General features: G+C 30.8%; 2 protein-coding genes across 4 annotated transcripts; one reads left to right on the top strand and one right to left on the bottom strand.

Moving 5' to 3' along the window:
- The first annotated feature begins 1,895 nt into the window (after positions 1-1,895).
- LOC145086918 (disease resistance protein RUN1-like) lies at positions 1,896-9,844 on the top strand. 3 transcript variants are annotated; one of them, XM_079024767.1, is made up of 8 exons: positions 1,896-1,994; positions 2,998-3,647; positions 5,471-6,596; positions 6,685-7,008; positions 7,086-8,015; positions 8,093-8,693; positions 8,841-8,906; positions 9,554-9,844. In XM_079024767.1, the coding sequence occupies exons 2-7, from the start codon at positions 3,115-3,117 to the stop codon at positions 8,903-8,905; spliced, it is 3,579 nt and encodes a 1,192-aa protein (XP_078880893.1). In that variant the 5' UTR covers positions 1,896-1,994; positions 2,998-3,114; the 3' UTR covers position 8,906; positions 9,554-9,844. The 3 variants fall into 3 exon arrangements, with proteins under 3 accessions (XP_078880893.1, XP_078880896.1, XP_078880894.1); XM_079024770.1 differs by having other exon boundaries at positions 9,543-9,844; XM_079024768.1 differs by lacking the exon at positions 9,554-9,844 and adding an exon at positions 9,073-9,283.
- Positions 9,845-14,051: 4,207 nt separating this feature from the next.
- Positions 14,052-15,524, bottom strand: LOC145086917 (endochitinase EP3-like). Its single transcript, XM_079024766.1, has 2 exons — positions 15,100-15,524; positions 14,052-14,625 (listed from the first exon to the last, which is right to left on the bottom strand). Exons 1-2 carry the CDS (start codon positions 15,494-15,496, stop codon positions 14,213-14,215), a joined length of 810 nt encoding a protein of 269 aa, XP_078880892.1. The 5' UTR covers positions 15,497-15,524; the 3' UTR covers positions 14,052-14,212.
- Between the last annotated feature and the right edge of the window lie 1,170 nt (positions 15,525-16,694).

Genomic DNA, 16,694 nt, shown 5'->3' with positions numbered 1-16,694 from the left:
ACCCTTGAAATCGATTTGGAGATTAATTCAATGATTATGATAATCGATGACGATTCTTGAAATGGATTAAGATTTGTGAATTTTTCTTTTGATAATCGATGGAAGTGAAGATAATTTTGAATGATGATGTTATTTGATATGTAAAGATGATGGTGGAATGAAGTTTTGTGTGTGTGTGTGTGTGTATATATATATATATATATATATATATATATATATATATATATATATAGAGAGAGAGAGAGAGAGAGAGAGAGAGACCCATTTTATTTTATTATTTATTAGAAATTTAAAAAATTATTAAAAAAATGAAGAAGGATATAATAGTTTTTTCAATTTGAGGAAATACTTTTTTTATATACAAAATAGTAAAAAGGATTCACAATCCAAAAAAGTTATACTTTAAACAAAAACACATAAAAAATACATATCATATAGATCATTTTTGATTATGTCAAAAAGTAAGTTTTTGATCGAGGAGGTCTAACAACTATTTGTAATTTATTTATATTTTGGAATGTTTTTAGAGAATGTTTTTTTCTTTTATATTTATTTGTAACTTATTTTATTTGTTATTTATTAAACAACAAATGCGTAAAAGAAAAATCTAAATCAATATTTTTATTTTTAACATAAACTAGGGTTTAGACCATCCGCACGTTGCTGCAGAAGATCCGGTATGTTAAAAAATGTAGTTTGACACCATATATATCATTAAGATAATTAAATCATGTAAAGTGAAACACAAAAATATCAAAATAAAATATGGATACAAACAATTGATATTATAATGTATAAAATACTAATAATTTAACTTTAAAATTATAATGGGTGAAAACTGTTAAATAAAAATTAATTAAGGAGAAAGAATATAAATATATATAAATTTTAAAACTATAAGGATAAAAATTGTTATATCAAAATTAATTCAGAGTACAAAATATAAAAACAAATAAAAGTAAAGGGAGAAAAATGTAAAAAGAACCGCAAGTATGAAAACTTAAAAAATGATTATGCTTAGGTGGAATAAATAGTGAATTGCCTCACATACCTATTTTGGTAATTAATATATATAAAATTTTAAAACTATAAGGATAAAAATTGTTATATCAAAATTTGTTCAGGATACAAAATATAAAAACAAATAAAATAAAGGAAGAAAAATGTAAAAAGAACCATAAGTATCAAAACTTAAAAAATGATTATGCTTACAGGTAATGAATAGTAAATTGCCTAACATACATATTTTGGTAATATATATATATATATATATATATATATATATATATATATATATATATATATATATATATATAATATTAAAAAAAAATTACAAGCCAAACAAGCTCGAAAAAGCATGGATTTTAATTCCATTAAAAGAAAATACATTATATTTTCAATCCATCTAAAATAAAATCATCTAAAAACCAAAATCCATCAACATATTCTTTCATAGTCCCAGGAAAATAATCCATTAATATAAAACACCATATCTTTTTTATTATTATTATTATTACCAACAATCACTTTAAAGGGATGGTTGAGGAGTTTTAAAACATACAATATATTCCTTTCAAAAAAAAAAAAAAATTCAACCAAACATACAATATATTTTTAGTCCTTCTAAAATCAAATCATCTAAACCAAAATCTAATGACATATTCATAGTCCCAGAAAGATAATCGATTAATAAAAACACCCTATTTTAAATAATCCATTAGTTTAATTAAAGAATGGTTGAAAGGTTTTAGTCTTTATTTTTTCCGCAAGCCCAGTTCTTTTTGAAGGGTTTTACGGAGTCTTCGCTGTTCATCAAGATTCCTTGACTTTTACTAGTTTGTTTTGTTGTTTATTTATTTATATTTATATTTATTTATGTATTTTTTAAACAAGTTGTTTATATTTCCTTCCTTTTCTTTTCTGATTCTACCGTCTCCCTCTCTTCATCCGTCGTTGACTCGCCGTTTACCGGTCGGATTACCTCCGTTCGCACTGTACTTCTCACATCATAATCATTTGCTTGTTCGTTAACAGATAATTGTTATTTTGATTATTTCAATTACTTTTGTTCATTTTTGTATATCATTTTAGGGTTGTAGTACATAGTCGAACATGTACTTCCTTACTTCCTCTATATAATCCAATTCACAAACATGATTAGATTTTCTACATATGAGTGTTTTTAATATGCGATTGTAATAATGCTAAGGTTTCTGGTGATTTTCCCCTTGTTCAAAACTTGCTGATCTGTTAATCCATATTGTAAGACACGTGGGTTCCTTTAAAGAATTTTTGGGTGTTATATTCTTTGAATCAAAATTAGGATTTTGCTAGGGCAAAGACTAGATCCGAAATCAATCAAGTATTGCATACCTCCGAATTATCATGTATTATAGACTTTGTAATCAAATGTTGAAAAGCTGAATGATTAGTTGGTTTCAAATTCATATCAATCTGGATAATTGAATTCAAATTTGAAAAGATTGTTCTTGCTAATATTGGGGATCTATAAACAATCATGTCGAGAAACTTATTCTTTCTTGCGTTTGAATCTTTTAATTGTTTGTTCATATCTAGTGAAAGTTTGGAAATGGTCTATACGTTTTGCAATTCCTTTTATAGAATGTATGTAATACTGGATCTTGTAGTTGTTTAGACAGTTCTAGGAATGCTTATGATGGGTTAATCAGATCAAAAATATAGGTTTTGTAGGTTAATTGAGTAGATATGTTCGATGTTTTTTCTTGCACCGAGTAATCAATTTTTAAATAATTTTCATCTTAATGTTATGGTGAGTATATTAATATGTAGCTGTATATATGTTGGTTATTTCCGAAGCATATTAAATTCACATGGAAACGTAATGAGGTGCATATGTGTTGTTATTTAAACACTTCAAATTTCTATTTTGTAGAATATAAGGTATCATTAGCAAGGTTTAAATTGTTTGATTAGACTTAAGTAGCATAGTTATTAAAATTTTGGATTTTTTTGTAGGGATATTATGTGTGGGATCCTGAGATTTAGGAAAGCGTGAGATTCAAAAGCTTCGTAACACAATACTATCTTATTGGGAGAAACAAGAATTAAACAAGAATCAACCTATAACTCATAATGGTTGAGCTCAATGAAATATCTGAAGAAGCTTCATCTTCTTCATCATCTGAAGCTCATAGATATGACATATTTTTAAGTTTTAGAGGTGTTGACACTCGTCATAGTTTCACTAATCACCTTTATAATGCCCTCATTCATGCCAAAATCACTACCTTCTTGGATGATGAAGAGATTGAAACCGGGGAAGATTTGAAACCAGAATTGGAGAATGCAATTAAAGCATCTAGGGCTTCTATTATTGTGTTGTCCAAGAATTATGCTACTTCCACTTGGTGTCTTGAGGAATTGGTGTTGATTCTTAAGCAGCGTAGGACATCTAAACTTATTGTAATCCCTATATTTTATCATGTTGAGCCGACCGATGTCAGGAAGCAACAAAGTAGCTTTGGAGATGCAATGGCTAAGTATACACGGATGATGGAGGCGGAGACAAATGCAGATAAAAGATATCAATGGGCTCAAAAGATGGACCGATGGAATAAAGCGCTTACAGAAGTTGCTGATTTAAAAGGGGTGGATGCAAATGGCAGGTGACTACTTCCTTACCCGTATTTCTGAACTCCTTTTATATTGTTTAAATAGTTCATGAAAAGTCATTGTCTACTTCCTCTTTATGCATTTCAATATATTTCTTCATAATCATCAAATAGGCATGTTTTTGATGCATTTAAATTTGGATAAAGATACACTTAAGAATTGAATCTAATTTTTTCAATTATTTAAAATTGGAACCAAGAATGACCATGCACTTTCAAAATGGAACCAAGAACAATAATGCACTTTCAACCACCATAAAATGAAAAACTGAGTTGAATACAATTCAAATAACCAAGTTTCAACTATAAAATCAAGTAATTCCCACTACATATGAGTGAATTATGTGCATCTTAAAAAAGCGGGACAGATTCCAAAAAAAAAAGTTATAAAAACTGAAAGTATGCAGCATTGATATGTTGTCTTCTAGGGCCTGCAGCTGATTCAATATCTAACTAAAATATGTGATTGTACCGTTTAAAGTGAAATACAAACACCAAATTACATGCTGGAAAAAAAATCAAGTATTTATGACTTCATATGAGTGAGTTATGTACATTTTAAAAAGGTGGACAGATTCCAAATTAAAAATAAGTGCTGAAAAAGAAAATCATGCAACATTGATATGCTGTCTTTCAGGCCCGTAGCTGATTCAATATCTAACTAAAATATGTATTTGTACAGTTTAAAATGAAGTACAAACACCAAATTACATTTTGAAAGAAAAATCAATTAATTTCGACTTCAGATGAGTGAGTTATGTGCATTTCAAAAAGAGGGACAAATTCCAACCAAAAAGTGTTGAAACAGAAAATATGCAGCAACGATATGCTGTCTTTTGGGTCTTGTAGTTGATTCAGTATCTAACCAAAATATGTGTTTGTACGGTTTAAAAACGAAATACAAATACTAAAACTAATGCTAGAAAAAAATCAAGTAATTTCGACTTAATATGAAAGAGATATGCACGTTTTAAAAAGATGGACATATTCCAAAAAAAAAAGTGATGATACAGGAAAAGAAAGTAATACATTTGATGCTGAATTCTACAAAGGCATCTCATAAATTGTAACACACTTATATTAGGAATAGATTAGGATAATGAGATGATATTTTCAAAAAAGATTTGCATGGATTTTAACTAAAATTCCGTTCCGGTTCCGGATTTTTAATTGGGTTTTGTAGAACCAAAACCGATTTTTCTAAAAGTGGAGAACCGATAACCGAGCCTTATTACTAAATTCGGTCTAGTTTCGGTTCCGATGGTAATAAAGCTCATCCCCATAGGTAGGTTAATCTATTTATATGCTTTTTACCAAAAAAAAAAAAAAAACAAAAACAAATACAAAAAAAAGAAGAAGAAGAATGGTGGTAATGCATCTAGTTTCTATATCATCTACTATTTTGTTTATCATTCCACCTACAAAGCATATAATCCTTTATTATGATAATTAAATTCTCTTACTTGTAAGTAGTAAAGGTTAACTTATAACCACCTACTCACATTTTGTTTTGAATCATGCGAAACCATGTTTGTATCTTTGAGTTTGATGGTTTTGTAGAAACACGATGAAATTTGGTGAACTATTAATGAAATTTTGGATTACATTGGTAGCTCGGCTCTTATTATAGATAGTAATTATGACATTGTACATCATATGCTGCAAATACAATAATGTTTATGATGTGAAAAACTTAAAAAAAATAATACCTTAATATGATAGAATTTGATTTGGATCTTTGGAAAAATTAAATCTCAATATGGTATGTTAGCTTTTTGGATTGTGGTTTTGTGGTTCTTACTTAAGTCATATTCCAGGCTAGAGGTGGAGCTTATTGATGAAATTGTTAAGGACATCTTCCGTAGATTACACATATCCTCAAGGTTTCCACTGCCTCAGCTTATTGGGATGGATGATTCCATTAAGTTTGTTACTTCATGGTTGAAAGATGCATCATCACATACGACAGATATACTCACTATTTTGGGAATGGGTGGAATCGGGAAGACGTCGTTAGCCAAATATGTCTATGCGTTACACTCTCATGAATTTGACACAAGCAGTTTCATTGAAGATATTAATAGGATATGTGATGAAAAATCTAATGGGATGATTGATGTACAAAAACAACTCTATGATGACATTTCAAAACCGAGTTCAGTTCAAATTCATGATGGCTCTATATACACCTCAATGATAGAGAACGCAGTAGCCCGAAAAAAAATGTTTCTAGTTCTAGATGATATTGGTACTATCAACCAATTAAATGTGTTAGTTGGAAGCAAAGGTTTTCATCCGGGAACCAAAATCATAATAACAACAAAGGATGCATGGTTGACAAATAGTTGTGCACTATTCAAAAAGAATGTTAAACCCAAACATACAACGTACAAGCTTAAAGGCCTTTCTGAGATTGATTCACAAAAACTTTTGTGTTTTCATGCATTTATGTGCAACGATCCCAAGGTAGGTTATGAGGAGGTGTCAAAAAAGCTAGTTAAGTATTGTGAAGGACATCCATTGGCTCTTAAAGTTTTGGGTAGGTCTCTATATAATCGTGATGTATCTTACTCGGAGGGGTACATGGAAAGGCTAAAGAACGAAAATGGCCCCCCTATAAGTAATGTCTTGAGAATGAGTTTTGACTCTTTGCCATTCAAAAATGATAAAGACTTGTTTAAGCATATTGCTTGTTTTTTCGTTGGAATGGATAGAGAGGCTACTGAAACAATATTAGAAGCATGTGATATAGAAACAAAAACTGGGATCACAAATCTCATCGACAAATGCCTTCTTAGTATTAGATGGAATAATGAATTGATGATGCATCAGTTGGTTCAAGAGATGGGAAAATTTGTGGTTTGTGAAGAATCACCTTACAAGCCATGGGAACGAAGTCGATTATGGGGTCATGACTCATTTAGAGTGTTGAAACAGAAAAAGGTAAGAGGTCGTGTATACTTATTTAAAGCATTTTCTATATACATGTTTATAACATTTTAAAATATCTTTGTGTCCCCTTTTTTCTTAGGGCACAGAAAATGTTCTTGGCCTCACCCTTGACATGAGCATGCTTGAGAAAGAGAAGTTACAAGGATCACTTGAGTTGAAAACAGATGCATTGAGTAAGATGGATATGCTAATGCTGCTACAACTCAACTATCTGCAAATCACCGGATCTTACAAGAATTTTCCAGAAGAATTGAGATGGTTGTGTATGCATGGGTTCCCTTTGAAGTCTTTACCTTCAGAGTTACCGATGGAGAATCTGGTTGCTCTTGACATGTCATATAGCAATATTGAATCATTTGGGATTTTTTATAGTTATCCACAACGAATTCATACGAGGCTAAAGGTAACTTATCTCCATTTATCACTCTTCTATCTTGAGTTTATAAAATTCACTACTATCCTAACTTATCTCAATTTCAGCAATTGATTGGATCGTCCTCGGAAGATAAAAGGTTGCTTGGATCATTGAAGATTCTTAATTTAAGTTTTTGTGAACAGCTTCATAGTCTTCGTGGCTTTGACCATCTCCCTAAACTTGAGAGGTTAATACTGAAAGGTTGTATTGGTCTGCTTGAGGTTTGTGAATCAATTGAGCAATGCGTTGAACTTGTCCTCATTGATCTGAGCTACTGCAACAAGCTTGAAAAATTTCCAAGAAGCTTAGGCATGTTAAAAAAAGTTAAAACACTATTGCTAAACGGTTGCCATCTTGGTGAATCTCGAATCAAGATTAGGGATACGAGTCCATTGGATATGCTTAAGGCTTTCAACATCGGCATAAACACAATAACCTATCCTTCCACCAGTTTGGAGGCTATACCAAGTTATTCAAAGTTATTTGCGATTTCTTTACCGAGATCTTTAGTACGTCTGTCACTTGCAAATAATAATTTATCCACCAAATCTTTTCCCATGGACTTCAGTTGTCTATCCATGTTAAAGGAATTATATTTAAATGGTAATCCTATGGTTTCCCTACCCAATTGTGTGAGAAGTCTTCCTAGCCTCGAGACACTTAATATGAGAGACTGTAATATGTTGACATCGGTCGAGCATCCTCCACAATCACTCACATATTTGGACCTCCATTCTTATCCTAATAAGTATTTGCTACGGAAAATTGTATTTGATCCAAAAATGTCACCACTTGAGTTCATAATAGACTGGAAGATTTTAGCACCTTCATTGTTTGAAATTGAAGGCATAGTGAAGATCCAATCATTGGAAGGTGTTGAGGAAAAGTTATTACATAGTTTGGGGTGGACTAAGCTAGACTTCCTTAACGTCGAAAGGCGCTTGTCGGCTGATGTTTCGGTTTCGGGTATAGGATCAGAAGAATCTGAAATCCAGGTTTGCTCTAGTTAACTATCTGTTTTTGTTTGAATGTTTATTTATGTATAATTAATGAAGATGGTTATATCTGGCAGATGTATTATGAATTTGGAATATTCAGCACAATTTATGGAGGTGGAGAGATGCCAAATTGGATTATGGATAGAAGCAAGGGGCCATCAATATCATTTAGTGTCCCATCGTTACCAAACAAGTTCAAGCTCAGAGGGTTGAATTTCTGCTGTGTGCTAACATATCTATCTGATGAGTTCTTTTATTTGCCAGCGATCACAATTAATAATATAACAAAGAACCGCATCTGGGTATACGAACATTACATTCGTAGAGTTGATGTCATTGGAAAGAGTTTCACTTTGGTAAGTCATTGGATGTTTGGGATGAATGAGATGGAATGTGGTGACCACGTTACTATTACCATGAATAAAGACACATTTATTTGTCATCATGTTACAATGGAGTGTGGGGTGAATTTGGTGTATGATGACAGAGAAACATATGAAGAAGACGACGTGTTGGGTTATTACAAGTCATGGAATCATATCATTGGTGGAGATCTCAGCGGATTTCAGGTAACAACAGGGGAATACATCCTAAGAAAATGGCGAATGGTGGGTGAGTTTGATTCATATATGCCATCATGTGAACGTTTCGGTAGAGAAGCCGTTTGCTTTAAAGGTATGTAGATGTCATTCTTATGTATTACTTTTTAGGGTTCGAAAGCTGATAATAACTATACCATAATGTTGTAGTGATAAATAGTTCATGTTTTGCTTTTCTGCAATCATTGTCAAACCTTTAATGTATTTCTTTTCATTTCATTAGATAAGCGAGTGAAGTTCAAAGCTTTGTCCCAAAGCAAGTTTGGAGTAGCGGAGGATGGCGCCTAAGGTAATTTGATATCTTGAAAACTCTTTTCTCATCAAATAACTAAATATAAAACCACACAAACCGTCACAAGTTTAATTTTAGATATGTTTTCACATAAATAAATATATTTCCAACTAACTTTGTCACCCAACAAGACTTATACTTTTGGTGTTTTGTTGTTCCAAAGCGTTGGAAGTTGGATCTTCCAGCTGGCATGTTCAAAATTATACAACAGTGGGCTGGATCTATTTCATTTATACAGTATATATTTATCACCTTCGCCAAAAAAAAAACTGCACATTGTACAAACAGAGAATTGATCATATGACACATGTTTTTATTTATGCTATGTAAGGTATCCAATTATCAAAACTAATGCTCAACTGTTTTTTATGCAATGTTGTTTTTTCTCTAATTTTTACAAATAGATTAGTTTCTTTTGGGTCAATAATTGTAGGACCGAAATATGCAATATTGTTACCAAAACCTTCTCTTAATACGGCACTAGTTAAATATTTAATAGTAAATTAATATATATATTTTTACTAAATTGTTTTTGATACAAATTAGTATAGCACGTTTCATAAATGAGAAGATGTTTTATACAAAATAATTTTATTTATCTTATAAAAACTCTGTACTATATAAGAAAAGTAGCATGTTTGTAGTTTATAAACAGTATTCAAACCTCTACGGATTGAGGGTAACGGAAGTGGGCTCTGGTGGATAGCGGGCAGTACCGCCGAGGAGATGGATCCAAGCACAGAGAGTACCGCTAGAAGAAGGTTAATGCGGGTTGTGGAACTCGCTCCAACGGTTACATTTTCAATTTTTTTTTTCTTTATACCATTATAAATACTCTCTTCATACAATTTCAAAGCCACACGTCTTCTTCTTTTCAATTCCATTCCATTTTACTTTTTGAATTTCTTTCTCATTTCAATTCATTTTTTTTAAAACTGTGTTATTCCTAGACCAATTGTATGCGTAGAATAGTCAGAAATCAAAAAGTGACGTTGGCCAGAGCATATATCGACACTTTTGAAAATAGTCAGCTTACTCGACATAAATCGTCATATTTTTGACGACTGATTATGGATCGCTTTAAGCAGTAGCTTGGGGGTTCGGGTCGTTCAACACATCAAAATGCTTCCAAATTGAAAGATATGCAGTGAAAAATATTATATATATATATATATATATATATATATATATATTGTTGGAAAATATAAGTTTCTTGTTTTGTAGCTTGAAAAAGATGAAAGAGAGAAAAGAGAAAAAGAAATGATGTGAAACTAATATGACAAATGGGTTGAACATGATGATAAAGAAGAACCAATGTTGAATGATATCACAAATATGTTAAATGGGTTGAATGAGTTGGGTACCTTTGTGACTAATATAAGTTAGATGTTGATTATATATTATTTTAAAAGGGTGAAATAAGTTAAATTAAAGTTGTAAATACCAAACAATTTAAAAAATAACTTATTCAAATTGTAACAAAAATAAATTGTTCTATAAAATAATGTCTATATCTTAAATTTGGCGCACATAAAATGTATAGAATTTTATATAATTAATCATGTAGTTTTAACCAAACTCAAACAATGTAAAATGGTATGAAATTACCATTTTTTTCAATCCAACGTGAATTATTAATTCTTAACATTTTCTTGAAAATTTGAAGTTAATTTATCAAGTAGTTTTAACCTAATTTCCAACAATGTAAAATGGTATACAATTATAATTTTTTTCAATCCGTCATGAATTATTAATTGTTAATATTTGCTTGATAATTTAAAGTTAATTTTTAATATCGACAAATCAATTAGAATATTCATTTAATGGGAAAATTGTAATTTTCAGACAAATTTTAATTTATTTTAGACTAGCAAAAACATCAATAATCTAAAGTTTAGAGGTAAAAACTGTAATTTGCAGAAATATTAGTAGACAACTCGAACCAATCTTTTTAACTCCAAACACACACTCAAACACTAAAAAATCACATTAAATTATATTTTAATATTATAAATCCTAATAAAATATTTATGATAGTTATAGAAAATAAAAAACAAATTAAAATAGATAAATTTTTTAAAAATAACTTAATTTCTTAATTATTTAGCCAAAAATAGCAAAACATTACGGTTTTTTTCTAAAACTAGTCAATGAAACCATAGAAGAGGCAAACATGCCTACCATATGGTCGAGCCATCTATTGTTCCATATTTTCTATAAAAATGATCGGTTGGTCATTTATTCCATACATGAAATCACAGATGGCATAAGATCATCGACATTTTTCTCTCATCTCACTTGTGATTTCAACAATTTTTTTGTAATTTGATGTTTGGACAATGAGTTTATCCAAAATACTACTACATGATAGAAGATACCACATAAGAATGAAACAACAACAACAAAAATAAATAAATAAATAACAAAATCATAGATGGTCATGCCATCTGCGAATATAAAAGTCGTTAATGCACATTATGTGCATTACACTTGTTGTGGCCATGCTATCTACGAGTCCTTTATTTTGCAAATTTCAAGCCAAAGACATTCAAAATACTATTACATTTCAGCCTATACCATAAAAACCAATCAAGAAAGCAATATTACAATATATAAAATATTTAAAACATTATTAATCACCCTCGTCTTCCGCCATCAAAGAGAACTTTTCTTTTATCTTTGAATGTTAAAATGAGATTGAAACTCTTTTTCTAGAATTGAAATATAATCGGTTAACAGGCAACAATTCTGCAATCCATTTAATGAAATTGCAGATGAGTTTGCCCTATCTGACTATCTTTAGTTTACTTAGGTCATTCACATCAGTGCAATGTCATTAATCTTTCAATTGTAACACATCAACTTTGCAATGACTATTCACACCAATAACACTTATCTTTCAAAAATGGTCCCCACTGCCACATCAACTAATATATATATATATATATATATATATATATATATATATATATATATATATATATATATATATATATATATATATTGGTTATTGAAGTAAAAAAAAAAAAACAAGAACCATACATTTAATAGAGTACTAGTTTTTGGTTTTTTTTTGTATAAGATGAATTTACCAATTTAAAAATAAAATAAATAACGTAACAAAAGTTCTAATATAAAAATATTATATTTACATACAAATATCATTCGTATTCTTTTTTTGTAAATATAGTTTTAATACGATCTTTTTTATATTTAATCGGACAATATATGTACACTATTTCTCGAGTGATCAAGCTTTAATTGATTTGCCTTTCAATTTAAAATCAAAATAGTCTTCATAAAATATTTAGAAAATCAAAGATATTCCTTGTATTAAATTTTAAATATCCATGTGGGCCATAGAGTTTGCCTTTGCAAGCCTTGCAGACAGTGAAATGGCTCATCCTATGTGGCATTCAAATTGTTTTTGAAAGGGATTTGCAAGACTCGATGTGGATTCTTTTAGCTAGTTTTGGAAAAGTCTTAAGGGTTGTTTGTTTGACATCTTAATGATCCCATCAAGAGGCTTTATCTAAATGATTAAGATTCAGAGTGTTTGGTTAAACCTTTTTCACCCTCTTAACCAGTAAGATGTGCCAAAAAATAGATCTGATTCGGTAAGACCTAAGGATTAAAAAAAATTACATCTATTATCCTTGCCCTAACAATAAAACATCGCCCGCCTCTTTTTTATTCTTCACCTTCTTCCTACATATCGACCACTCCTCCCTCATTCTCCCTCTTCATCATCCCCGTCGACAGCTTCCCTGCTAGCCACCGGCTTCGTCGTCGCCTCCCCCTGCCAGCCTCAGGCAGCGTTGCTCCATCTCTGACTTTGTCGCCTCCCCCTCGCATCCTCCCCTTCGCTGGTAAGTTTTTTGATTTGTTTTTTTGCTCGAAATTGGTGTTTCAATCATGTTTTTACTGCTCGTTTTCTATGAAATTTGTGTTTTAATCGTGTTCCTTCTGCTCTATCTATGTGTTTGGTGTTTTAATCGTGTTCCTTCTACTCAATTTTTATGTTTTTGACAGATTCTTGGTCGACATCAGTGCAATTTCTATCGGGTACGTTCTGATTTCTTGTGATCAGGTTGATGAACAAAGCTTGGTGTTTTTGACAGATTCGATTTTTATGAAATCCAAATTTATGATCAAGTTATATCTACTTTTAATCTTTTATTCATAGTTTGAATTATCAAATTGATAAATTTAGATGTTGTATGATATGTAACTGAATGTTGTATGATGTTTATTTGTATGCAAAATATAGTTTAGAGGGTTAAAATGGTCATTTTCCTCATTAAGAGATAGACATTCAAACATCAATTTATTATTTAGATACAGATTTATAAAGAGCCTCTATATCATCCAGGTATCTGCATCATTCAGATATGAATCTTCCAGATGCTACCAAACAGCCTCTTTATTTTTAGCTAAGAAATTTGGCTATTTTGATAAATTCTTCAATAAAATAATATTATCTAATTAAAAAATTGTTTTAATATGTGATATAATAAAGACCAATATCATAAAAATAGTGTGGGTTTGGGGCTGCTTAGAATAGTTTTTACACAAAAACAATATTTTAGTCACAAATAATAAAATGTTTCATTGACGCTTAATGCTTAACTATTTTAAGTGTAAACCTAAATTGACATGTCAAATTAACTAAAAGAATATCAAAAAATATTTTTTATAATAATTCAAAAAATTTCAAATAAATGAGTTTTAAATTAGTTAAGAATAATACTAGTTCAACAAAACATAAAGTTATAAATTATGTATGTTACGTAGTTGTACAAAAAATAATAGTTGTACAAAAATAATATCAAAATCATTACGATTTTATATAACAAATTAGTTGTAAAATATTATTTTATTCATAGTTAATATAAATAACAAATTGTTTTCAACATGTATTCACCATATTTTAACTATATAAGTTTAAGCTGCACAACATATCGATATTCACTTGGCATATTATATTTTTCTTTTGCACAAAATATGTATATGATCTCATAAGATCTTTTGATTTACGTAGATACATGTGGACACAATGTGTTACATATTTGCATAGGATAAAAGTACCATATATTGTACCTCTAAAAGAAACATTTGAAAATTTTCAATATATGCCGGAAGTCGAAGAGATTAACCGCTATTATATGAGTAAGATATAAATAAAAATATAATACATCAATAGAGATAACTTTCATGTGTTAAACAACACATGAGATACAAAAATAAACTCAAAGTACAAGTGTCAAATCTGTAATTCGTATACAAATATAGGTTCAAATAGTCTAACACCTAAGGTTATCACCCGGCGTAACACCAAGTTGGTTGCAATAGTCTGTGTAATACCTAACACGAGAACTTACTGTATCTGGATTAGCTCCATCACATTCGAGTTGTCCATTGATGACTCGAATAGTGGCTCCAAACCCTTGGCCAGAAAGTAGGACTGACTGGACATTGTTCATCCAAAACCATAATGCGGTTCGAAATGAGATAATTGGATCTGTAGCCACGATTTCAGGATTGTTCAATCCATCGAACCCGATGCTCCTTCCTGCTGGACCATAGTTGAAATTCCATGATAGTTGAATTGGGCCTCTTCCATAGTACCCTTTGCTAGGGTTACATGGGTATTGAGTGTTATTTTCATCACAGTAATCCCTTGAAGGACCATTTATTTCTTCAATGTAGCAAAAATCTGCTCATTCATGCATGCAAATTCAAAGTTAATATAGTACTCAATTTAATAGTTCATGTCGGTTTTAGTTATGTCCTATACTTCAATAATTTTTAGTAGGCTAAATACAAAAACCAACTTAATTTCATTAATTTGTGCATATCATCATTTTATTTATTTCTATCAAAGCATATTAATGTACACTACTACTTAAAAAAAAAATACTCAAATTAATATCATATTACTTTGGAAATCTGCGAAAATATAACCATGACTATTGCACTTTTGTACTATTTGGAAGACATTGCTATTATCGATTTTCTAAACTAAATTCTCAAATTATTTACATGGTTGAATGATTTTGTAACGTTTTTTTTTTAAATATTGTGTGGTTTTATAACGTTTTCAAAAATTTGGTAAGTTTAGTAAGGATTTTTTATTTACATGATAAATAACCCATTAATCATAAGGAGACAAGTGGAAGATTGAGCTTACGTCCAGTTTCATGGGTGACATGTGCGAAGAAAGCTGCAATCTCTCGCCTGGAATCTTCTTCCGTACCAACCCTACCGAATTGAGGATAGTTTCCAATAGCTTCCAGGAAGGCGGCGCGTGTATAAAACCCTCTCCCTTCACAACTGGCGTCAGATTGGTCCACGATTCCATTGAAGAATGAGTCTGTCACGACGTTAGCAACCGATACATCATTCGTCGGAGGAGGTCCGAAGCACGGCCCTTCCTGACATCCGGCTCCACAGTACGCTTCGTCACTGCCGCAAAACCCAAACTGGCTACAGCACAAATCCGGACTACAGCCACAGTTCTGGGCGGAGATGTGGAGGATACCGGCGAGAAGTACGCCGACGACAATTAGAATGGAGAATGTTTTCATGGTGGTTTGTATGATTTAATTAGTGGGGTGGTGGAGGTGCATTTATAGTGTGTGAATGGTGTGCGTAGAAAGTAGGGAGGACAAGTGGTGTTATTTAGTTTGACTTTGGCATTTAATAGTTGACTATGAAATATCTAAGACGACTTTGAAAAGAAAAAGTCTTCTAGACTACTTTTTCAAATATGAAAAATAGTTCTTCTATACTATTTTTCAAATAGGATTTTTTTTTCTTTGAAATATATAAGAGGACTTCGAAAAAAAAGTCTTCTAGACTACTTTTCAAATAGTAAAAAGAGGCTTTATATCAAGTCTTTTTGTTATGTAAAAACAATTTTACAAGACATGAAATACTTAATTTGGACCATCATTTCATGACTTGTTTAGTGTGCTTAACAACGCTTAATTTCATACTTGTTAAAACTTTATTGTTCTTACCAAAAATAGTACTGACATAAGTGTTAAACATGTTGAAGTTTTTTAAGAAAATCTTGGATATGTTTTTTTAAGGTATCATGGATATTTAAAAGATGGGTTTTAGTATTTGATTACTCTAGTCTCTAGCAATAATATCATGAATCTTGAAATTAGATGTGGTTCTCAACAAAATATTGAAAGTGCACTTGGTGAGTTGTTTTGTAGAGCATGTGATAAATATATGAAGAACTTTAGATGCATCTCCTGTAATATCATAATTTTGTTAGCATGTGATAAAGATCCCTTATACTAAACATCATTGGTTCTATAGAAAGTACAAGGAAAAATGCTAGAGATGAGTCCAATAGAAAAATCAGGTGGGTGGCATGGAAAAAAGTTGTTTCTCCCAAGAAATTAGAGGGCTTGAAATTGGGTGTTTAAGGAACTTTAATGTTTCAAAATGGTGGTGGAGAATAAAAATGGATGGAAATAGCTTATGGCCACAATTTATAATGGCAATTCATAACTTTAATGGCATGATGATCACGAGTGCTCGTTTAGATGGATCGGTTTGATCCAATTCAATTAATTAAATCCAAATGGATTTCGGTTGTTTATATGGTATACTTATAATATATTAACAAATCACAAGTAACCTCTTTTGCAAATATCCATCCTATCAGATTATTCTGATGAAGGCAACCCAAAAGGACCATGTTACTCTCGGGTCAAGTACCAATTATAGTTATGGGCTTAGACACCTAATCCAACAGAGATAACGTAT

This window comes from Lactuca serriola, chromosome 2 (assembly GCF_051521515.1).
Source record: "Lactuca serriola cultivar US96UC23 chromosome 2, Lser_US96UC23_V15, whole genome shotgun sequence".
In the NCBI taxonomy this organism is placed as follows: domain Eukaryota; kingdom Viridiplantae; phylum Streptophyta; class Magnoliopsida; order Asterales; family Asteraceae; genus Lactuca; species Lactuca serriola.
The sequence above is the reverse complement of the archived record's forward strand: the minus strand, read 5'-3'. Positions and strand labels throughout refer to the sequence as shown.

What these genes read in the sequence shown, in the direction of transcription:
- LOC145086917 (XM_079024766.1), bottom strand. Translation starts at nt 15,496, where the DNA reads ATGAAAACATTCTCCATTCTAATTGTCGTCGGCGTACTTCTCGCCGGT. An exon ending in TGTCACCCATGAAACTGGAC is followed by an intron (nt 14,626 to 15,099) that starts GTAAGCTCAATC and finishes ATGAATGAGCAG; the next exon opens with ATTTTTGCTACATTGAAGAA.
- LOC145086918 (XM_079024767.1), top strand. Translation starts at nt 3,115, where the DNA reads ATGGTTGAGCTCAATGAAATATCTGAAGAAGCTTCATCTTCTTCATCA. An exon ending in GAGTGTTGAAACAGAAAAAG is followed by an intron (nt 6,597 to 6,684) that starts GTAAGAGGTCGT and finishes CTTTTTTCTTAG; the next exon opens with GGCACAGAAAATGTTCTTGG. An exon ending in GAATTCATACGAGGCTAAAG is followed by an intron (nt 7,009 to 7,085) that starts GTAACTTATCTC and finishes TCTCAATTTCAG; the next exon opens with CAATTGATTGGATCGTCCTC.